General features: G+C 40.2%; 1 protein-coding gene across 1 annotated transcript in view; it reads right to left on the reverse strand.

Annotated features, from left to right (window-relative positions):
* Positions 1-5,348: 5,348 nt before the first annotated feature.
* Positions 5,349-24,855, reverse strand: part of RREB1 (ras responsive element binding protein 1) — a 142,441-nt gene continuing 122,934 nt past the window's right edge. Inside the window, 3 exon segments of the mRNA XM_054018267.1 lie at positions 5,349-8,925; positions 12,654-13,391; positions 21,692-21,856. Coding sequence (XP_053874242.1) covers positions 8,405-8,925; positions 12,654-13,391; positions 21,692-21,856 — 1,424 coding nt within the window. The 3' untranslated portion in view covers positions 5,349-8,404.

The following is a 24,855-nucleotide window of genomic DNA, read 5'->3' on the forward strand; positions in this document are numbered from 1 at the left end:
GTCTAAGGTACTGCCTCAAGGCAGTACAACAGTTACACCTGCTTGGTGGGTGCAGGGCCACTTTCAGGAAAGTGTCCAGCAGGCCCCTGGGTTTTTGCCTGAATCCAGATAGTTGTAGCTGCAACAATCAGGATCCCTTGAAGTTTCCACATGCGGCTTGTTTTTCTTAGCAAGTTGCCTGCAATTTTGAGTCCCAAGCATAGATCTCCACAAAAGCAAGCAAATTAATCTGAGTTGGAGGTTTGAAGAGAAGTCAGAAGGAGTTTCTTCCAGTCTTTTGCCTCCTTACTTTCCGTTTTGCGAGGCTGAGTCTGAACAGAGTGTATGCAAGAATTTCAATACAGGGTGGGGATGAGAAGTACAACTTTAAGAAACAGAACGGGCCACATAGATTCATAGATTATAGGACTGGAAGGGACCTCGAGAGGTCATCGAGTCCAGTCCCCTGCCCGCATGGCAGGACCAAATACTGTCTAGACCATCCCTGATAGACATTTATCTAACCTACTCTTAAATATCTCCAGAGACGGAGATTCCACAACCTCCCTAGGCAATTTGTTCCAGTGTTTAACCACCCTGACAGTTAGGAACTTTTTCCTAATGTCCAACCTAGACCTCCCTTGCTGCAGTTTAAACCCATTGTTTCTGGTTCTATCCTTAGAGGCTAAGGTGAACAAGTTCTCTCCCTCCTCCTTATGACACCCTATTAGATACCTGAAAACTGCTATCATGTCCCCTCTCAGTCTTCTCTTTTCCAAACTAAACAAACCCAGTTCTTTCAGCCTTCCTTCATAGGTCATGTTCTCAAGACCTTTAATCATTCTTGTTGCTCTTCTTTGGACCCTTTCCAATTTCTCCACATCTTTTTTAAAATGCGGCGCCCAGAACTGGACACAATACTCCAGCTGAGGCCTAACCAGAGCAGAGCAGAGCGGAAGAATGACTTCTCGTGTCTTGCTCACAACACACCTGTTAATGCATCCCAGAATCATGTTTGCTTTTTTTGCAACAGCATCACACTGTTGACTCATATTTAGCCTGTGGTCCACTATAACCCCTAGATCCCTTTCTGCCGTACTCCTTCCTAGACAGTCTTTTCCCATTCTGTATGTGTGAAATTGATTTTTCCTTCCTAAGTGGAGCACTTTGCATTTGTCTTTGTTAAACTTCATCCTGTTTACCTCAGCCCATTTCTCCAATTTGTCCAGATCATTTTGAATTATGACCCTGTCCTCCAAAGTAGTTGCAATCCCTCCCAGTTTGGTATCATCCGCAAACTTAATAAGCGTACTTTCTATGCCAATATCTAAGTCGTTGATGAAGATATTGAACAGAGCCGGTCCCAAAACAGACCCCTGCGGAACCCCACTCGTTACACCTTTCCAGCAGGATTGGGAACCATTAATAACAACTCTCTGAGTACGGTTATCCAGCCAGTTATGCACCCACCTTATAGTAGCCCCATCTAATTTGTATTTGCCTAGTTTATCGATAAGAATATCATGCGAGACCGTATCAAATGCCTTACTAAAGTCTAGGTATACCACATCCACCGCTTCACCCTTATCCACAAGGCTCGTTATCCTATCAAAGAAAGCTATCACATTGGTTTGACATGATTTGTTCTTCACAAATCCATGCTGGCTGTTCCCTATCACCTTACCACCTTCCAAGTGTTTGCAGATGATTTCCTTAATTACTTGCTCCATTATCTTCCCTGGCACAGAAGTTAAACTAACTGGTCTGTAGTTACCTGGGTTGTTTTTATTTCCCTTTTTATAGATGGGCACTATATTTGCCCTTTTCCAGTCTTCTGGAATCTCTCCTGTCTCCCATGACTTTCCAAAGATAATAGCTAGAGGCTCAGATACCTCCTCTATTAGCTCCTTGAGTATTCTAGGATGCATTTCATCAGGCCCGGGTGACTTGCAGGCATCTAACTTTTCTAAATGATTTTTAACTTGTTCTTTTTTTATTTTATCCGCTAAACCTACCCCCTTCCCATTAGTATTCACTATGTTAGGCATTCCTTCAGACTTCTCGGTGAAGACCGAAACAAAGAAGTCATTAAGCATCTCTGCCATTTCCAAGTTTCCTGTTACTGTTTCTCCCTCTTCACTAAGCAGTGGGCCTACCCTGTCTTTGGTCTTCCTCTTGCTTCTAATGTATTGATAAAAAGTCTTCTTGTTTCCTTTTATTCCCGTAGCTAGTTTGAGCTCATTTTGTGCCTTTGCCTTTCTAATCTTGCCCCTGCATTTCTGTGTTGTTTGCCTATATTCATCCTTTGTAATCTGTCCTAGTTTCCATTTTTTATATGACTCCTTTTTATTTTTTAGATCGTGCAAGATCTTGTGGTTAAGCCAAGGTGGTCTTTTGCCACATTTTCTATCTTTCCTAACCAGCGGAATAGCTTGCTTTTGGGCCCTTAATAGCGTCCCTTTGAAAAACTGCCAACTCTCCTCAGTTGTTTTTCCCCTCAGTCTTGATTCCCATGGGACCTTACCCATCAGCTCTCTGAGCTTCCCAAAATCTGCCTTCCTGAAATCCATTGTCTCTATTTTGCTGTTCTCCCTTCTACCCTTCCTTAGAATTGCAAACTCTATGATTTCATGATCACTTTCACCCAGGCTGCCTTCTACTTTCACATTCTCAACGAGTTCCTCCCTATTTGTTAAAATCAAGTCTAGAACAGCTTCCCCCCTAGTAGCTTTTTCAACCTTCTGAAATAAAAAGTTGTCTCCAATGCAGTCCAAGAATTTGTTGGATAGTCTGTGCCCGGTTGTGTTATTTTCCCAACATATATCCGGATAGTTGAAGTCCCCCATCACCACCAAATCTTGGGCTTTGGATGATTTTGTTAGTTGCTTGAAAAAAGCCTCATCCACCTCTTCCACCTGGTTAGGTGGCCTGTAGTAGACTCCTAGTATGACATCTCCCTTGTTTTTTGCCCCTTTAAGCCTAACCCAGAGACTCTCAACACTTCCGTCTCCTATGTCCATCTCTACCTCAGTCCAAGTGTGTACATTTTTAATATATAAGGCAACACCTCCTCCCTTTTTCCCCTGTCTATCCTTCCTGAGCAAGCTGTACCCATCCACACCAACATTCCAATCATGTGTATTATCCCACCAAGTTTCAGTGATGCCAACAATGTCATAGTTGTATTTATTTATTAGCACTTCCAGTTCTTCCTGCTTATTCCCCATACTTCTCGCATTTGTATATAGGCATCTAAGATACTGGTTTGATCTTTCCTCCCAGTTTTGTCCTGACTCTCCTTTCTCTCTGCCAATATAGCCCACACTCCCTCTCGTTTCCCTCTCTGTCCCAGTCACAACTCATTTCCTATTCTTTCCCCACTCCCTGTAAGTACTGCGTGTGCACATCCCAACTACTGCTATTATGTGACTAAGGAGATAATGGCAAATACAAAATATTTTTATTCCTTTCTCCTTACCAGAGATTTCCAGGCTGAATTTCCACCATTTCTTACCAATAACAACCCAAGTCAACATTTCGTATTGCAATCTGGGGGCAAATATTGGGTTTTCACCCAACTCCTACATTTTGAGAATCTCCTCCCATTCCCCCACCCCCAGCTACGGATGCCAACTTTGTGCTTTACACCACCATGCAAGAAGATGGGGTCTGGTTCCTTTCCCAGCAGAGGCACCCTTAACCCTCAGCAATGATTCCCTGCAGTGCTCTGTGAATGTAGAACTTCAGTCTTTTCCCCAAGCCCAATGCTTGGAAAAACAATAAATGTAGTTGGCACTCAAAAATCAAGCCGAAACCCCATGGTTATTCCCAAAACAGGATGGCTCTGTTGCCCACTCTGTGGGAGTTTTGCTTAAAACATATTATGCCAACAGAATCAAAATAATCTATGTAAAACTTCACATTTAACGCACATCTGAGGGAACAAAGAGGTAGCATTTTTGGCATATAAAGGTAACACCAATAGCCCCAAATGTCTTGGCACTTCCCCCACACATCTGCCAACCAGCTGACAGCCCTACAAATGGTCTTCAGAAACCAAGTGTCACTGTGGCAATGGGGGGACTAGAAGGAGCAAAATAAGGTTGTTTTGGTAAGTAGCTGTATTGCCCAGTAGTAGTATTTGGTTTCTCTCCTAAACTGTTGCAGAACCAGGACAGGAAAAAAATCACGGCAGTCACAGGGCCAAATTCAAATGGAATGGAAGGGAGTGTAAGTTACATGTCAGCAAAGGGGTTTCTGGGGAGCTTAATTTGGTAGGATTTAAATATATGAGGCTACAAAAAGGTGTAAATCACAGCAGCACAGACTCCTTTACACAGCACTTCACAGGTTTAGAAGGCAGGAACCATTATCCACAGGGAAGGGATTTAAAAAGAAGCAGATTCTAAGGCCTTGGCTACACTGGTGCTGTACAGCGCTGCAACTTGCTGCGCTCAGGGGTGTGAAAACGCCCCCCCCCCCCCCCCAAACACAGCGAGTACAGCGCTGTACAGCGCCATTGTAATCAGAGCCTGCAGCGCTGCACCCTCGCTCGCAGCGCTGCAAGCTATTACCCTCGGAGAGGTGGAGTACATACTGGCTGGCGGCCGACTATACTCGCGCTTCACGGCAGCGCTGTGAAGTCCCAAGTGTAGCCAAGGCCTAAAACTCCCTGCATTTCCCTGGGCTTTAGAATCTTGAGCTCAACCCAGATGGTCGTCACCACCCTGTGAAAGGCATTCTATACGGCAGACAAAGTGCAAGTTGGAAGGTCATATTTACCTGACAAGCTAAACTAAAGCAACATTCTCAGGTACTTTGCACATGGCTGTCTATTACATCCTGAAGATTTCACAGCTCTACTAAATTCCCTGTGGAAAATTCAACTGTGATGGTAGTCACCACAGAACAACTATTTCATTTATAAAGAATACTATTCATATTTTTTTAAGTATAGCACCATCCCCTGACAAAGCCATTTACTTATGTGATCATAAAGCTGCAGTTTAAAAGTGGAAAGAGAAGTTCAAACTAAAGGTGGCTCTAGGAAACCGGCATGAAAATTTTGCCCCAACTTTTTAGTGAAATTTTAACCAAAATCTCCCCCCCCCCCAAAAAAAAAAAAAAAAAAAAACCCAACCATCGTTTTCAAAAGCTGTGACTTGCCCCAAACTGGTTGGCATACAGGACAAAATGTTCAAAATCTTTTGACCATCTCTAGTTCAAACACAGCCCAACAATAAGGGAGAACCATAAGACCATCCCTACACATAAACTCAGACTCTGGTTTGTGTATAATCCTTCACAGATAGGCTTAAAAGCAAGTTACAACAAACCCACAAGAAGAGCCGTGTCCATTTTGCAACCTATAATTTTTAAATATAACATTTTATTGCTTAGATGGTTTGATACAGAACAGGTTTACTTTCAATTTGAATTTGGAAGTACTGTACAACTGAATAAAGAGAGGAATAAAAGTACCAAAACAAATGTGTGATTCTCTGTTCATGTGGCATAAACCAGTCTTGTACACAACTTGTAGCAGCAGTTTAAGTTCCCTTTAGAAAAAATATGAATTCTACACATTTATTATTGTTTCCTGCATGGGCTGAAATCACTAAGATTAAATTTCCTTCTTGAATAGAGAGAGGGAGAGAGAGACACACACACAGAAGGGGAGAGAAGATTATGAATCATTCTGAAAATGGAATCAGACTGTCACATAGCTCCGAAAAGCCATTTGAGAATAGTCACAAACATAAGTTCTCTTTTTCTTTTTGCGCTTTCACAGTCAAGTGCTTAATGTAGTGATTGAATTATTTCATCGTTAAGTCCATTGCAACTCTGACAAAAGAATTTCAGAAGATCCATTTTTTTTTGTAAAAGCCCTGAGAAAGGAAAAATAAAAGGATTCAAACAAACAAAAATAATAGAGAGACAAATTAGCTGAACATGCAAACTAAGCCTAAGATTCACCCATAGTTTAAACATGTTATAAACTTCACAGTTTAATATTGGGGAAAAAAAAACAACAACAAAAGTTTTCTCAGTCAAACTCAACTAATAAAAATGTCAATAAAATGTGGCAAGACCTTATAATCTACTAGGATATAGATAAAGGCTAAATAAAGCTTTAAATCAATAGTGATTATTGCTAGCAGATGTCCCGGCAGGCTGCTGGGAATTGATTACTCGCTACATTGTTCTGCAGCATATAGTTTAGTAATGGCTTCTCCCCCACAATATTGCGCAGTTTAGTGTGGAGAGCTGCAAAAAAAAAAAAAAAAAAACCCAAAATTAAAAATAAACAACAAAACAAACAAAAACCAAAAATACCCACAATAATATAATTATTATTATAATTATAATAGTAATAAAAAAAATTAAGGGATGTGTGAACTTGTTTAAACTAAGTAGAACACACCTGGTAAAGTTTTAAAGGAATCATTGGTTCTGATTTTTATTAATTTGGAGTAACTTATTTCAAAACTGGTTCATACATCCCTAATAAAAATCACATATACCTCAACCATTTTTTTTTCTTATTTTATATGCGAGAATATCACTTGAGAACATTTTTCTTCCTTTGAATTCTGGGGAGTTGGATTTCGGTCTCCAGAAATTTGCTGAAATATATATATTTATATTTCAACAAATTTTTCAAATATAGATATGGAGAGAGAGAGAAAGAGAGAGAGAGAGAGAGATTGATTTAAGGCCCTCTTCTTCCAAGTCTATTGGAAGTAGGACATGTGATTTTGCATGGGAAGGGATGGGAGGATCACAGTGTGGGTGAGGGAGCTGAAGTGGTGGAACAGCACAATGAGACTCCGGCAATACTATGGCTCTGTCTGTCCCAGAGATCATGACTGAAGGACACCAAGAACAACAGAATGCTGAGCATACCTAAAAATGCACAGCTATAGTAGGATACATTTTGCTTAACCCAATAAATGCTGGTGGTTGAGAGTATCTCCTGTTGTAGGCCACAGGAGACCTGTGGAGAAATCCCAACCCCCAGCATTAAAGCGGTTAAACTATCAATATGAAATTTAGAAACACACACTAGTCTTCAAGCATCAACCCCAAAACCTCAGGAAGAAAGATTTTTTTTTAACTTATTTTATTTATTTTTAACATGTTTTATATTTGTAGTTTTATTACCAGTAGTATTTTCTTGCTTTAGAAAAAGACGGTAGCAAGATCACGGTAAGGCTCGCATTTCTTTCTCGCTTTCTTTCAACTGGAAGACTAAATAACTTTGCTCATTAGTAACAAATGTCATGTGATCGGAACCAAGCAATTTGCAGTGCCTTCCTCATGCACTCAAGGTGGGAAAGGGAGTCCTTTCATGACCCTCCCCACACACACCCATGCTATCACTAGTGAGATGTTCCCCTGTACATTTGTGATGATTACTTGCTGGCCTCCATTTGATTCTCCAGTCAGAGGAAGGGTTCCATTTAAGTACAGTAGAAGAGCTGCAACATGAGAGGGGAGTTGGTGAAAGCTTAAACAGGGGATCCAAGCTGCACTGTAGATCTCCGTGGGCAAATATTGCCCATTTGTTTCTGCTGACTGCAGAGACTAGCGAACTGATGAATTTATAAAATAATAATAAAATAATAATAATAATAATATATTGAAGCAAATCAAACATATATAACAGCGGGTGCATAATTTCCATAGGTTAAGTTGCTATGTAACTCTTCTCTGTGTACTCAGTCCACAATGGCCAGAAAGAATGTCTTTAAATGGTAACTAGATTACCATTTCTAATGCTGAAAAGTGGAAACAAGTTATGAGGTTGAAAGCTCTTTGTCTTTCCTGGTTTTGGCTTTAACCAACTTTGAACACCTTCAACCACCATGTCGTTAATACCTGGAACGGGATTAATGCTCCATCGTATGGCAAATGCAAGAACGTCTATACTGAGAAAAATCAGCATCTTGTACATATTTCCTCTGGCTATCTCATCTGAAATTCATGTAATTTTCTTCCAGTTATTGGCTGTGGTATCCAAGGGCTTCCCCACCCCACTGCCCCCATTTCCAGCTCAGAGAACAACACAGCGACTATAACAGATATACAAGAACAAGCTCACACACACACACCAATACAAAAGATAACATTAATGCTTAAATGAAAAAGGTCCTCTCCAAATAATTCATTAAAATATTACAAAAAAATCATTTTTTTTTTGAAAAAAACCTATGATACCAAAAGATCTAATAAAGTAGTAAGGCACTCAAATCAGTATATACTGTAGTCTCTTGCATTATTATACTGAAAGGCATATGGCACTGAATCCAGTCTGCCATACTATCCCACAGCTGAAGGTCACTCTTACAAAATATACTCCAAAAACCTTGCCCTGCTGGTTTTAGTTTGTATGCTGGGATGGGTCCAATTTCATAGTAAGAATTCACTCAACTCCCAAAAGCTGAGGTGTACTATCTGCAGAGGCAAGAATGTGATTCATGGGAGATTTTTTGTTGTGCATCTCCAGCAAGTCCTGAATGAAACCTGATGGACTCTCGTGATCACAGTTACCCCGAGATTCCTGATCTTTTGTGATCTGTTTCTGTGCATTCTTGCTGGACTCTGCAAGGCAAGTACTGGCTGTTCGTCCAGGGGTTTTCTCCTCTCTGCAAAGGGAATCCTTTGCTGCATTGGCCGGACTTTCTTTTCGGTTTCTAGAGACAGATGAATGGTTACCAAGGCCTGCAACTGAGTCACACTCATTTTCTGAGATGGGGTTAGTGCCACTGTGGATAGACTCATTTTCACTGTCTTCTTCACACCTAGACTGGGTCTCTTCTTTGTCACTCTCCTTCTCATGGTTCCTAGCGTTCTTGACCTTCTGGTGTATGCGCTGATGACGAACCAGGCTGTGTTTCAGAGTGAAGGTCCGTTCACAGGTCTGACATTTGTATGGTCTCTCTCCTAGGACAGAATTAAGACCAAAATATAACTAAGATTATAAATACATTTCCCTCTCTCTTTTCAGGACAGTACAACATACAAGACTGCTCTAGACCAACGATTCTCAAACTGTGGGTCGGGATCCCAAAGTGGGTCACAACTCCCTTTTAATGGGGTCACCAGGGCTAGTCCCAACAATGTTTAGTCTCAACATTTACTGTAGGATTCCCTTTCACGTGACTTGGATAACTACCTGCTACTTGAGTAGTAAGGCCGACAGTTAGGTTCCTAAATAAAAGAGACCTGATTGAGAAAGGTACCGAGCTTCCACAGTGGGAGCTGCATGTAAACAGCACCTCTGAAAATCAGGCAGCTTTTCTTTAGGTGTGTAATTTTAGACACCAACATTTGCAGGAGTTGGCTTTATTGAAGTCATATACCAAATAAATGCATGACTTGCCACTTCTGTAACAACTGATATTTAACAACTCTGTACCTAAAATCTGTGTAACTATATGGTTTCAAAATCTGGCTGTAAAACTACGACCATACTGAACTGTATGTCCACCTGTGTATCCAATTGCCTATTTAATAGTGAATTTACCTGCAACTACTCTACTGAAACACAAGCCAATGGTTTTAGAGAATTCTTCAATCTTACCCAAGGTCAACAGGATCTGGTGGTGAGAGAGTACAATCAGCTCATATGGTTATTCATTGTTAAACATTTAGCTATCACATAAACCTCAGGGGACTGTAAAGGCATCTGCTGAAACATGTATTTTTTAAAGGGACTATGTAGTAATTTGGGTAGATGGGTTAGTAAATTGACATGCTGTATTCAGCATCCATAATTCATGTCTGTTAACATTCCGTGCCCTTAAGTGAGCAACTTTTTCTCCCAGAAGTTCAGAAAAGTCTTTTGAAAGTCAAAGATGTTTGTGAAACTGAGCCAACGGCATTGAGGCAGCAGTTTCCTTTGCAGGATAAACAGACCGCATGACTTCCTTTCCCCCTGAAAAGGATGGAAATTACCACAAAACAGTAAAGACTAGCTCATGGCACACAGGGGATGGGGTTCATAGAAGGAATGAGGATGATGGGCCCAGTTTTTCTGGGCAACCAGTATTTAAAAAACAAGCCAGGCAGCATGTGAGAAAACATTTCTTCCTCAGTCACTGATAGAAGGGTGAACATTTTACACACAAATTATTAAACCAACTAGAATGGAACCTGCATACAAATGAGTTCTGAAATAGCAAAACTATTTCTTGATAAGTAAAATAAGAGTCCCATAGTGATTCATTGTGCAAATGTGGACCAAGCTGGAAAGTACCTACGCTTATAAGAGGTTTCTGAGGCAGAGAGTAACTTTACTCTCAAAAGGTTCTGGTTAGAACCAGGAAAAAAAATTTAAGCCCTCCCTCCCCCTTTTTCTTATTTTTCCAAAAAAATGTTTCACAAAAAACTGGCAGGGTGATGTAAAGCATCTTTAACTCAGAATCAGGTCCTGTTTAATGTTGCACAAGCCCTTTGGTGCACTGCATGATCCATGATCAACAGAAAGAAAAATAAATTATGCAAGTTTGATATGATTCCACTAATATGATAGCTTCTTGATCTTTTAACAAATATGAGTGCATAGAGTGAGCTCATAAATTTGAAGAGCCCAGAGCAGTGGATTGAGCCAGACTTACTGTAGGTTGTATAATATACTAGAAAATAAACTGTAGGGAGCACCCTGCATTGGAAGAGAAATGGACTAGAGATGAGTGAATGGCTCTTCTATGCATCTTATTTTTATTCTTCAGGCAGGCATTGTACAAATTTTCCCCACACAGCCCTGCCAATACACTTCAGTCTTAACCCAAAATATTCTTGCTATGCTGATCCTAGCCCTCTTTTTTGTTTTATTGAGAGGTCTTTTTTAAAAAGGAAACCTTTCAAGAAAGAGAAAGCATCTCACAGATTTTTGCCACATATAAATTTGAACGAGCAAGAGAAAAAAAAGTCAATGTAAGTGATTGAGAGTCCCCAGTTGGGGAAAAATGTGGATGTGGTCACAAAAACAATTTTTTTAGAAACAACTATCAATGAAGCTAGTTAAATGTATTACGTTTGAAGGAAAAAGTAGTCAAGGTAGTTATTCAAGACTACTACAGAAAAGGTTAAAAAGTTAAAGAAACCGGGGTGGAAAGAGAGACTCCAGCGACAAGTCCAACAACCCTTCAGGAACAATGAAAATATTAGAAGTATCTGACACATGGATTGTTGAGGAGCTTATCCTCAGAAAGCACAAAAGCAGCATTTGGCTCATCAGAGAATGCTATGTTAGACTTAAGAATCTTTCCCCAAAGGCTTTCTTGAACTCAGATGTATCATATGTTGTAGTGATTTTGTAATGGACACAAATAAATACAAGAATGAGACCAAACTAGTTTTTCCTTGTGACACAACCCACACGTCTAGCAGTGAAAACTAAACTCACTGCAACACTCATCCTTCAGACTCATAGCCCGATTTTCAAAGGTGATGATCTTTCATTGACTTCAAGAGGATTTGTGGGTGCTCAGCACTTTGGAAAAAAGTCACACTAATGGAGATTTGGTGTTCTTTTTTTTAAAGACTTCAATCAGAAATCAGTTTTGCATCTGAGAAGTTAATTACTCAGGTAGGTAAAACATTGGACCCACACACTTTTTAAAAGTGTCGTAGTGTCATTACTTAAGTGAAGCTTCACCTTTGATTAAAATTTAAATATGACGTACTTAAGCTTAATCAGAAAATATGTAACAATGAAAAGCTATGCCAAAAACCAGCACACAAAGGAAGTCTCTTTTCCTGATGTCACTTCAGCTTACTGCTAAGTGAAATTAAGCACACCTGAATTCTAAACATTTGGAGTGGTGTGAATGATTCACACCTCTTTGGGGTCATAGTTATTGCTCAGCCATTCTACATGTGGATGACTGCGATTTTACTAATCAAAATGGAAGAATCATCTAATCCTCCCTCGTAATGCAATGTTGAACAATATCCTATTGCATAAGCAGAACCCCATTTATTCCACGACGACTAACTGCACAACGAAGTCACTGGAGGGCATTGTACTAAATGTATACCACCTGCTCTGCTCAGGTTCAGAGAAAGAGTGGAAGCTGATCATGGCGTTGCCTCTCATTCAGATAAATATAGCGAGGAGTGTGATCAAACAGATCCACTGAGGCATGGAGATGCTGGGACTCTAGAATCATATGATAAATCGACTCCCCTCATCCGATGTATTCCCTTTATAGTGTCATTATACTCCAATGTGCAACAAAATATAAGAGAAGTGCAGAGCCACAGAGGAGGGGGCAAGGAGCTGGATATAAAATCTGTGCAATAGTTTCCCTGCTCTCTCCTCACCTCCAAATTCTGCACCACGTAAGTGGAAAAATAATTTTTTTCAAAATTAAGCCAACTACCCCCATCTCCCAGGTAGATAAATATATAATTGACTATGTATTTCCACTGAGCTTTCTGCAGATGTAAAGGATTTTGAACGTTTACCCTTCTCTCCCCATTCCTCTCCAATTCATTTTATGTTGCCACAGAAACTTAAACTCGCCTCATAACATAGTTTGATTGTGAAGCAGAAATTAGAAGTCCCTGCTCGTGCTGAGGTCCATCAGGCAGAAGAGCTCACAGGATACTGACCATAAGCAGCAATCTGCTCCCTGCAATACTGTCTCATGTTCTCCACTTACCTGTATGGGATCTCATGTGTCGTGTCAAGTCCTGTAGAGACCAAAACCGCTTGTTGCATACAGTACAGACTTTCTTCCTCTTGTCTGCCTTTGTGGTACTCTTAGCCCCATTAGTCTTTGGTTTTTTGTCGTCATCACTCTTCTCACAGGATTTTCTCTCTGTGCTCTCTCCCTCAGAGATGCTTTCGCTCTCTTCATTCTCCTTTCCTGTTGCCTCACAGTCCACAGAAGATTCTAGCACCTTTAAGTCCATTGGGGGCTCTTCCTGATCAAGAGTGGAGTCTTGCTTTGGGGGAGCTCCAGCTTCCTCCTGAACACTTTTGCTTTCATCCTCACTGCTCTTTTCATCCTTTCTGTCCTCACGAGCATGGGCCTTTTTGTGCCGGCCAAGAGTGCCAGCAAATTTGAAGGTTTTCCCACAAACGTCACAGGCGTGTTTCTTTTCGCTCTGAGAGCAGTTACCTGCACTCTGGTCACTCTCTGCCAGCTTAAAGTCCATCAGCTTACTGGCAAAATTGAGGTCAAGGCTTTTGTTACTTACAGAGTCTTCCTCCGGTCCCTCTTCATACTCATCTGGTTTTTCTTGTGCATCCTCTTCTCCTTGGGGTGAGTCAACCTTTTGCTCCTGTTTGGGACTGCATTTGTTTTCCGGTAGCTCCGTTTCTTCCTCTGGTTGCTCTCTCTCGCAGGAGGTCAGATCCAGCACCCCACCTAGAGTTTCCAGATCTGACTGACTGTCTGTAGGCAAAGAGAGGGAAATTTTCGTCAGTCAGACATCCTCCACCAAGGCAAAATTAACTATGTGTCCTGTCAAGGCATCACAGACTTACTAGCATCACTTCTAATTCATTCAAGTTATTTACTGCCAAGGCCAGTAAATGTACAGCTGAGAAGAGAACATAACAGACACCAAAAATGAGGCCATTAGGAGTCTGTAACAACATACTTTCTTTTCCAATATACAGCTACTGGGTTCTTGGGTCTCAGTTTTATTGAGCCACAGTATAATCACTCTCACTACAGAGAACAAATGGTAATGCTCGGATACCAAAGAAGGGGAGGTAAGTGCAATACTATTGTAATTGCATACCAAAGATCTGCAATTATTTTTTATTTATGAAACAGGAGCATTTTTATGCATTCTCAGAGACTACTTAATCAGTCTGTTTAAGATGTGGTTTCTATATAATGGAGCCCCTTTGCAAAATAAAAACAAATGTACTTAGTATAATTAAGTGTTAAAGATTGTTACATTCTGAATTTGGGTAGATACAGATATAGGTCATATTGACATACATCTGACATATAGAGATCATGGAAGTTTGTGCCAGTACAGGATTCAGCTCTCTATAGTGAACACATTTATTAAAATGACACTTCATCGAACGAAGACAAAAATGCAGCAATGGGCGACATCACCCACTGTTTTGTGAACCCTGCAACAACCAGACATAGGGTGAGTTATCAGCCTCAACTACTGTAAGGCTCCCTGCTTTTATCACCTTGTGTCACATTCTTAACATTGCTTAAAATACAGTTTGAGTTAAATTCCTTCATTTCTTTAAAGAAAAATGGAGGCAGAGACAGAGTGCTTCTGAATTCTATATAGAGGGTGAATATGTAAATGGAAAATAATCCAGACCAGATTTGGATGCCAAAGTTGAGACTGATGTATGGGACGTAATTGCAGCTGTTGTGCCTCTTTTTAGTTAAGATTTCAGGACACAAGCGAGGCAAATCATGTTACCAAAAGCTGTGACTCTCCTTGCTTTAGTCAACTGTTTGCAACATTAATATAGACCTAGATGTTAGTATTCATCAAATGAACAGTATCATCTTTTATATTTATCATGGATCTAATATTTTGAAAAGACTTCTAACATGCTATATGTACTAGCAGCCAAAACACTGCATAACTAACAGTGGATTTAGTGTTTAACTGCAAGTCTAATAGCTTCTTAGTAACTATAGAGATTTAAAAATGCTGATAAAATTTAAAACTATTTTCTGGCTGACACATACACAGCATGTGGAGTTTGTCTCAGAACTGCTTACATTTTTTATTGTAAGCTTCTCTCATATAAAGAGAGCAACCAAAGATGACAGTAAGATAGTTATAACGCTCTTGATAGTTTGGAATAGGTTTTTGTAATACACCTTCACAGTGATAAGAAACAGCAATTAAAGAAATATTGTGGCTAAGCAGAACTTCTAGTAATTGTGCGTACCCACTTAATACAGCGTAATCCTGATACATTTTGTTGGGGGGTAGGAAGACCACAGAATCACAGAAATGTAGGACTGGAAGGGACCTCAAACGGTCAGTTCAGTCCCCTGAACTGAGGCAGGTCTAATCATTATATACACCATCCCTGATCTGTCAGCAAGATGTAATCTCACTTGTTAAATCAGAATAGATTGGTTTACAAATTAAATATAATTTATTAAAATTAGTTTTATATACAAGGGGCCATTAAAGTTTTCAATAGAATTCATATTCCAACCTGTGAAAACATAGGACTCAACCATAAATTGGCACATAAGGGATTTTGGGGAGGAAGATGACTCTCGAAAACAAAGATCACCTGGAAGTTACTTACAAATTTGTGTTCATACTTTGCCCTTTTTGGGTATATTAGCACACAGTTTATATATAGTGGATTTTCAAGGGGGAAATTATGAGAAAGACTTATGAACAAAAGAGTGGGACATCTATTGTCATTTGACAAATCAAACTGAAATGCTATGGAATAACTCTAAAATTAGCACTGATCTCCTACACATACTAACAAAATATCTATCATATATCAGAAGTGCAGAAAATGCTTCTGGATACTGTGATATTTAAAGCTGTGGAGTTTTCGGCAGGGGAGCAAAACTGGAATCTCATTGTCAGGCTATATCCACACTGGGAAAGTTTTTTTTTTTTTTGTAAAAAGTTTCCCACTGGTTCTAACAGCTGTTCAATTGAACTGGGGTGAGATTTAGTGGGAGCCATAATGTAGACAAGGCCCTGGTGGCTGCATCTATTGTTAGCCACACATTTTTTAAAACTAACTGAAATGCCTAGTTTTGAAAATATGGTACTGAAAGGACAATTGGATTCTCAGTTTCCAAAGTAGCCAGGGTCATGGCACATAACAGACAAATCTTTGGCCTTTTAACACAGCCTGTTTTGCAGTGCCTGGAGGGCCTCCGTTGCCTTCTCAATAGAAAAGCCCCAACTACACTTATTATGTGACAGGCAAAGGTCGAGGCAAAAGGGAGGAGCAGGACAGGTTCTTGACGATAGGCTCTAGTTAATCACTAAGCAAATCTATGTAGGGAATGAGAGGGTAGGGCAAGGAAAATCTGTATCCACCCCAAAGACCTGTACTAGCCCAGGGAGGTAAGGGCAAGTCACAATGATCTAGAAATATGATGAACCATCGTAAAATGGCTGCCATATTCTATTACTGTCAATAGGACTGAAGCCACAGGTTGACCCTCAGCAAGAGGGATGCTATCTCCCACGGTTACCAATGGGTTTAAGCCAGGCTGATCTCCGTGAAGATGGTGACCCCTTAGTCACTATGTGAGGGCCTGGCAGGGAACAGAAGAATGTGGAAGTGCCAAGAATGGGGCAGTGAGGGCAGAAGGAATATGTTAGGGAACAGGAACGGAAATTATGAGAACTCAAGAGGCATGTGGGCAGCAGGAGGTGGAATGAGGGGATGCAGAACAATGGAGAGCATGAGGAGACTGGGGTTAGGAGTGCAGAGGAATGGGGGGGAAAAGGGGAGAAAAAAAATCAAGAGAGACACTGAGGGTGCCCCAGCTTTAACAAATCAGGAATGGCATTTTATGGACTCTTTGCAGCCCTTGCAGTAAGACAGCAGATTCAACACTATACGCTACATGCTTGTAACTTTACAAACAGAAGATAGTAAGGGCAAAGTAAGTAAAAGAAATATGGATCTATAGCACCATAGAAGGGCTGTGCAAAAGTGGGAAAATCTATTTTGTTTTAAAAAGAACAACCAAACTTTACCCAGTTTCTCTTGGGACAAAGGTGGGTGCATGGTCTCCTGTCATTCTCTTCAATGCAGAAGATCTATTCCAAAAGGTGGGTGGATTACAGATTGAATTTGAGCATGTCACCCTTTGGATGTGGATGAATTGATGTCTCTGACGTCAGGAAATGGAGTACAGAGAGGGGCTTAGAGCCAATCAGGAGTTAAAACCTTGTGAGCTGGAAATAGCTAGTCTAGCTGTGAGAGCTTTCCATTCCAAAAGCTAGACATCATATTAAGGTGTCCTGTTCCAGATTCAGATACAAACTAAGCTAGGAATACATGAAAATCTGCGGGTGCATGTATTGAGAGTGATACTTTTTGCTGCATCTGGAACAGCACACATTTTTAGGAACAATTTCACAGGTCTGTTACAAAGGGGCTCAGGAAGAGGCGTTATTACTCTATGAAAACTGGGGGTTATAAGCAAAAAACTGTTTTGTAACCTTAATATTAGTAGTTACTATCAGAAAATGGTCTAATAGTCTCCAAGGAAGTTGTAGAAACCCCATCACATAAAGACATTTAAAAACTGGGATGGGCAAAGCACTAGAACTAATGCTAAAAGAACAACTGGCACTGCCAGAAGGATAAGATAGAATAAAATAGAATATTAGAGCATCCATCTACATTCACCACCATCCCAGTGCTAAACTTCTAGGCTATCCCAAGGAACACCACCTTTCATGTGTGTAAGATGGCACATTTTCTCTCACGATCTGAACAGCTTCCACTAGGTGGAACCATTTAGTAAGTTTTTTTTCATTTTAAAAAAAACACACAAGGTACAGCTTTTCCTAGCTCCACCACCAAAGTAGGGAACACCTGCCCAATCACAAGAGGTTTATGATATCAAAGCTCTAAAGTGTTTTTTTTCCCCCTTCTTCATATTCACTCAAAATATATCTTATTGATACCCCTATTAAATCTAGTCACCTTTAATGAGAATAATACACCTTAAAAACAGCCAGTTTACATTTGAGGATTTCAGTCATACTCCTAAAACCCTTCCAACTAAACGGAAAATTAAAAGCATAAAAGGACAAGTGCAATTTTTTTAAAATAAATAAATCCTATCAACTTGTAATGAATGTGGGGGAAATCACCATTTTGCCAAAAAAATAGTTATTAAATACAGTAACTGGTGAAAAACCAGATGCCACGATATTGCTTATCTTCTGATACAGGTTCTGATCCTGCAATACCTTCAAGTGAATAGTCATTACTCATGTGAACAGTCCTATTGACTGATATGAGTGAAACTGTTCAAGACTGAGTCCATTAATTATGTCCAAGAAGTAGAAATCAGTATCTGAATACACTAGAAAGCCTGGAGAATTTCCAAGCTGTTTTAAGATGAATTCCATTGTTTAATCAGGAAAATGGGTTTTTATACTCCACTGGTTAATGCAAACAATCATTATATATCTTCTATACAAGATTCTCTACTAAGTAATAGCACTTGCTTTAAAACACTTAATGGCTCTTGCCTTTGTCACACACTCTACTGCTAAGCAGCTCTTCCTTTTGTCATGAACTATGATCTGGAACCTGAAGTTGCTATGCATGCGCTGGCCACAGAGCCCTCTGTCCTGCTAGAAAGTAACAATGATCTATTTGACATGTACTGGGGGCTGCAACAGTTGTTGCAACATCATCATTCTCCAGTGTAGACAGGGCCTGAGAGATGTAAGGACAAACCACAGAGTTGGAGATAAGCAATGATGGATTCTGCTGAACATACTAAATATACTTACTTTGTAAATATTTGCCCAGTTACCTCTGGAAGTAGTTCTCAACTGTCTCATACTGTGGACCACTTCCTGAACATATTTGTCTGTCTTTCTGTACTACAGAATAGAGAGGCCCTCTCTTACCCCACTCCCAATTCCACATCTTCCCTGCTTCAGTTAGAACATAGTCTTTAGTCACAAGAAACAGTAAAATAAAGTTGCTTTCATATGTTAGATATGGATATTTTATTATGTTCCCCCACATTTTGTCTCTGGTTATTTCCTCTCTCTGGGTCTAGGGCTTCACATTTATTTATACCAAGTCACCCCTCATTGCCTGAAGTCTGACTTTTACTCTTCTCTTCTGTACTGTTACAATCCTCTTCGTTTATACTCTGTGGCTTCCCTTCATTTCAGAATGCTGCGTACAGGTTACTCTCTCACCGAGGAAGTGGGAACATACACATCCTCTCTCACTTTCACAGATTCTCTATCCATCTCTGAATCCTATTCATAAATGCCACCCTGGTTTTTGAGAACTCCTATAGACTTGTTTCATATTACATGACCTCTCAAATTGCATTTCTGGTCTTTACATCTCACCTTAAAGCTTTTCTCTTTGCTTTATCTTGTGGTTGTGTCTAACCCTCATCCAAACGTCCCTTCCTTCCCCTTTCCAGTGACACTGGTGCTGGTAATCACTGGCTAATGACAGCCATCTTCCTTACAACCTTTAAAATCACAGCCCTTGCAAACTTCTTCCATGTTAGCCGGACTACACTATTTACCCACCTTCTATAAGAGCCAGAAGAAGAATTAAAATAATCCCTGTCTCTAACGTAATATCATTGAAACAGAAAGTATTTTAGAAATATAATTTGCGTTAATCATGTATGCTCTTTACACACCTTGGACAATGAAAGTAGACTGCAAGTCCAAGGCTGTACAATGATTTGGAAATATGATTAAAAGACTATTTGGTCCTGTCTTCGCTGCAAGACTACGTTGTGTGGGAGGAACAACTGTATTGTAACTGCATTCCCCAACACTATTCCTGGGGGAATTCTACATCACTGTGCATGTGCAGAATTCACGTGTCCTGCAGAATTTTATTTTTTTCCGCAGAAAATACATTCTGTCCTAGAAGTGCTGCAGTTCCACCTTTCGCCCACCAGAAGCCACTGTGGCGCCAGAACAGCCAACAGCATGAATACAACAAGGAGTCTGGTGGCACCTTAAAGACTAACAGATTTATTTGGGCATAAGCTTTCATGGGTAAAAAAACCATTTCTTCAGAAGCATGAATGCAGCAGGCTGTTCTGGTACCACAGCAGCCTCTGGTGTAGAAGTTCGTCACAGCCCCTGGCCTGTGGAGCCAGGTTAGGACAGAGTGGGGCACACAGGGCTGCTGGGAGGTCACAGATAGGGGTTCAGAATGGCTAGTGCAGGAGAACAGACTGGGGCATGAGCTCAGGAGCTAGTGTGGTGATAGCATTGAGCCAGGGACTGAATGGGAGTGGGGGTGCATGGACACACGGGGATGGGGAAGGAGGCTGCAGGGACCCATCAGGATGGGGGGTGCAGGGACAGGGGCAGATGTGCCTGACTGAATGGGAGAGGCTTGGGATCAGCCAGGGTCTACATGGGGGAGGCTCCCCAACTCCCTAACAATCCTTCCCCTCCCCCCCCCAAGAAACCTGTTCCATACTTCTCCCCCCAACAACCCCCCAAGCCTTTGCACTGCCTCTGACGGGTGCAGGAAATACAATTCTATACTGTAATTTAAATGAATTCCTCAAAGTTCTTATTAATATGCCTAGTAAGGAATCTATTTGTCAAAAAACAAAGACATACTTGCTCACAGATATTTTGAAATAAATTATGAAAATAACTGAAACTGGTATGATTATATTGTGTTATTTTGACAAATAAAATATGCAGAATTTTGCAGAATTTTTAATTTTTTGGCACCAAATTCCCCCAGGAGTATCCAACACGGATGTTTATAGAGTATAGATCTGAACTTTATCTTGATTTTTAAGGCCCTAACAGCACAGGCCCAATAGCCTTGTTAAACAGGACAAACATAATTTACTTTGACAAAGTAGTGTGGACTGAACCAAATGGTACTAGAACAATCATGCACTGCCTAGACGGAGACTGAGGCTACACCACGCCTTTTTGAATAATATTCCACTTGGATTGCAACCACCCTTGCAACCCAGCCATGTTAGAAACCTCTTTGGTGACAACCAAGTTTAAAAACTTTCAAGCAGGGTTTTTAAATTCTGTTGTAGGGAGAGAACACAGAAGGCCTCAGGTCCTGTCTACACAATTTTATTCTGTCAGGGGATCATGTTATATCATGAAGTCCCCTTGATCAAGTTATGACATGGTTTGGTTCTGTCTGTGTAGTCAGGAACAAACCATATCACACCTATGACACCAAACTGTACTATATAGCCCTGTAAAGGTAAGGGCTGCTAACACGGTTATAACACAGTGTAGTCCCATTTTGACAGGCAAGGCCAAATCATGTTGTAACATGTCCCCCAACATGGTAAAGTTTATTGCGAGGCTAGCACTTAGCAGGATCTGTATTACACCGTTTAAAAAGGGATTGCGAGGGATTCATATTCTGGTCCCTCTTCCCTTCATTACAGTACAACGCCATCTATCAAAGAATTGGTGGATATCGGAAATCCTCATATAAATGGGAATTCAGAAAAATGGAAGGAAGGTATGGTGCACCCTGATGCAACTGACTGTTGGTTAAATCAGGGTTCAGTGTAATAGGGTTGATTTGTAACTTTCATTAACAGGCTAATCAAAACCATGTCCCTTCTGCTGCTTTTAAATTCATTGCTACAACACAACTTCTATGAAACCTACTCAAAAGATTCCTGACACGGAAGCTCTCTTTGAAGTATGTATGTACTTCACAATGAAGGCTCGCCCATGCAAACTACAACCAGTAGCATATTAAGCAATTTTCAGGCAACAGACTCACACAGCCATCTGCTTGGCTTCCTCTAAGTTCGGTCTCTCCTGTGTAGTCAACAGAAAAACTACTGAATAATTGCAACTACCCTTGTTCCTATCAGCTTGCCCTTTCTGAACAAACACCACTCCGCCCTCTGAAAGCTAACTAAAGCCTTGTGTCATGCAGCAATGTATTTGCTTCGTTTGTCTACAGTCTCCAAACAAATTAACACAACTTGTCTTGTTATTCTGAACAACCTGAAAGAACTACCTGTGCTATCATGAGATCCAGCATCACTTTCTTTAGAGTGGGGGATAAGCCCGTTTCTTCTCAGAGAGCAGTTGGCAACTCCATGTTTGCGCAAGAGGTGGCGTTCACAGTTAGATTTGGTAGAAAAGAAGACATCACATTTTTGACAGGGGAAGGGCTTCTGACCTGAAGCGGGAAAAAACAAAAATTTATCTATCTTTCTAATGTGTAATAAGACCCTCTCTGGTTTCTCGTTGGTTTCAGACCACATGTGATTAATGTGACTATTATTTTTCCCCTACAACTAAAATTCCATCCTATCCTGCCTGGGTGGATGAAGTTCGCTCTCACCTCCATAGTGTCCCAGGAAAACTACTACAACATACTAGTTGTAAGATCCTCAACAGAAGGATCTTTTCTCTATGTGTGTTGCATCAGGCCTGCTGTGTTACGGGCCTGATGCAACTTCCCTCTGAAATCACTGAGGAGGTTTTTCCATTGACTTCAGCAGAAGCTAAATCAGGTCCTGTGTGAACAGCAATGATCATCTCTGCATGTTTGGAATAAGAATAACTAGAGGAGTAAACATAAAAAGCTAGAACAGCAAAATAGGACTGGGTATAGAAAGCTTTAAAAAAGCCAAAGCAAAAACAAATGCCATGCAATGGAATCAGAAAAACAGGCCTAAAAGATACCTCTCTGAAGAAGGAAGAGGTGGGGATGAGGGGTGTGTATAAAAGGAAATCAGCTACTGTAAGAAACCAAAGGGTAGCCTCATCTCCTTCATACAACGCAGACAATATGGTCACTTCCCTCACTTTAATCTTCCATAAATTGGGTTCTGTGCTAATTAGCATCTGAATCTGTATTAGGCAATCATGTGTCACTTAAACAGCCCCATACCTCACAACTGAACTGTGGTAGTCACACAGCTCCCTCAGATGAGTTCTGCTTCTTTTCCTTTCTTGATTTTCTCAGTGTAAATTCAGCTTTCTGCAAGTGACATGGTACCACTGTCTATAGGCTGATAAGTTGCTCACTTCTTAGTTGGCCAGCTAATTATGTTGGCTGTAAAATTAAGACTTGAAATATTTATACCATCTTTGTCTCCACTTGTACTTGGCTTCTTTCCATAATCCAAATATAAAACAGAACTTCAAAGTGGAGGCCCTTTTGCAGTTTGCTTCACGTTAGCTCTGTGTTTTCCCATGTTTCTCTGTGTGTATGCAGTAGAAGGGTTAGTTTGGAACTAATTATTTGTAACTCAGCACCAGCTTCTCAGATCAGAATCTCCTGGCCATTTCTAACATGGAAAGCTTTCACACAGCCATCTTTGTATAAAACAGACTAATATATTTACAGCAGTTACAACCTAAATCTTTTGTTCTTCTGACCTTTGCACAAACACACACATTAGACGGAGGTCTCAGGTCCTACCTACAAATCCTGCCTGTTGTGCAAAATGTACTCCCCCCCCCCCACACACACCCCCATGTATTTTGCCAACATCAACTTAAACTAATAGATTAAAGAAAGACGGTTAGGCCTCAGAAGGGCCACACACTTTGGACTCCACAAAATAAGAACTTAAAAGCTGGACCATTCTCTCTCTCCCTCTCTTTTTTTAATTAAAAAAAAGTTTTGCATAAGAAAATGCAGGAAACCCTGGGTAATCCCTTTAATAGTAATGAGGATTTTTTCCCCAATGAACTCAAAAGTGCTATTTCAAATAGACTCAGGATGTGGCACACTTCTCAAAAGTTTGTCCAAACCCCCACATTTTATTTTAAGTCAGGTAGCAAATTACATGAAGAGACAATGTTTTGGCCTGAAGGCTTTTTCCCTGGCTTTAAATAACAAATTGTTCTAGTGATAGGATACCTCATGCAAGTAGGTACATTAACTTTTTTTTAGTTAAACTGATCAGGACTGAGCTTTTGAGTTTTAATTATTTACTTTTTCCATAGACATCATTGCTTGGCCTGAAGCTTACACATTTGATGCAAGACGACTCATTGTCGAACTCAGAAAGCAATGCAAAAGAACTACTGTCTGGGTCAGGCAATTTTTAGGGAATCTTCAATAGCATCTATTTAATACATAAAAAAAGGATTACGAAACAATTACAGCATAACATAAGAGAATTTCTTAACTTTTCTTAAACAGAATCAGCTCATGGTATTTTCAAAATTTATTTTTTTTTCCACTGTCACCATAAGGGGGAAAAACATAATTACTATGACAAAGTGTAACAGTGAAGATATCAATTCAAAATTAAGTTATTAAAACAAAGAATTTTTAAAACCTAGTTACTTTTCTTTATTTGTGCCTTTATGTATTTCTCAGTGTGGACAATAAAAACAGACTTGTCAGTCTCATTTTATTTATAGTTGATTTCATTTCAAAGTCTAGTGGTTACTTGGCAAGGTTTGCAAGTCAAAGTTTATTTGTTTAAAAAAATGCTTCTACCAGTAAGTCTTAGCAACATCTCACTGTTAAAACGTTAATGTCAAAAACTCATTTTTAAAAACCTAAGCCTTGGGCCAAATTTGACCTGACAGCATCCGTTAAAGAATCACTCAGGAAGGTTTTTAATGAGCACACCACTGATTTAAAATTTATATGGTTAACCTGCTGTAGACTCGGGGGTCCAAATATACCAGATTTTTTTTTTAACCATGCACTGCCCCACATGCAAGGAACGAAGTGAAATTAATCATCTCTGAGGCACCCTCTTGTTTGTTTCAGTTTACTATTGAAACACAGAGGAGGAAGACGGGGAGAAAAGCAGAGGGATGAGGGTGGGGAAAATAAAGTGAAGGGAGAGGACAACTCGAGGAAAATCAAATACAGTCAAGCAAAGAAGAATGAAGAAAGAAATATATTAAAAGGACAAGGGTTCAGATATACTCAGACACAGTGGTACAAGTGTACAGGTACCACTTCTGTGCTCTTCCACATCAGAGTATATCTGACCCACTGATGACTAACTGCATGCTGTGCATCGCAATACAAACCAATGGTATTTCATTTACAGGTCAAATACTTCCAGAGAAAAGTTCCGGGAGTCACAGAGAAGTAATGAGGTAGAGATGAGGAAGTGGAAGGAAGCTATATGGGATTTGGTAGTGCGAGGGATGGAGCAAAAAATGTGGGAGAAGATGACAGATGGGGAACTTAATGAT

This window comes from Malaclemys terrapin, chromosome 2 (assembly GCF_027887155.1).
Source record: "Malaclemys terrapin pileata isolate rMalTer1 chromosome 2, rMalTer1.hap1, whole genome shotgun sequence".
NCBI classification, from domain to species: domain Eukaryota; kingdom Metazoa; phylum Chordata; order Testudines; family Emydidae; genus Malaclemys; species Malaclemys terrapin.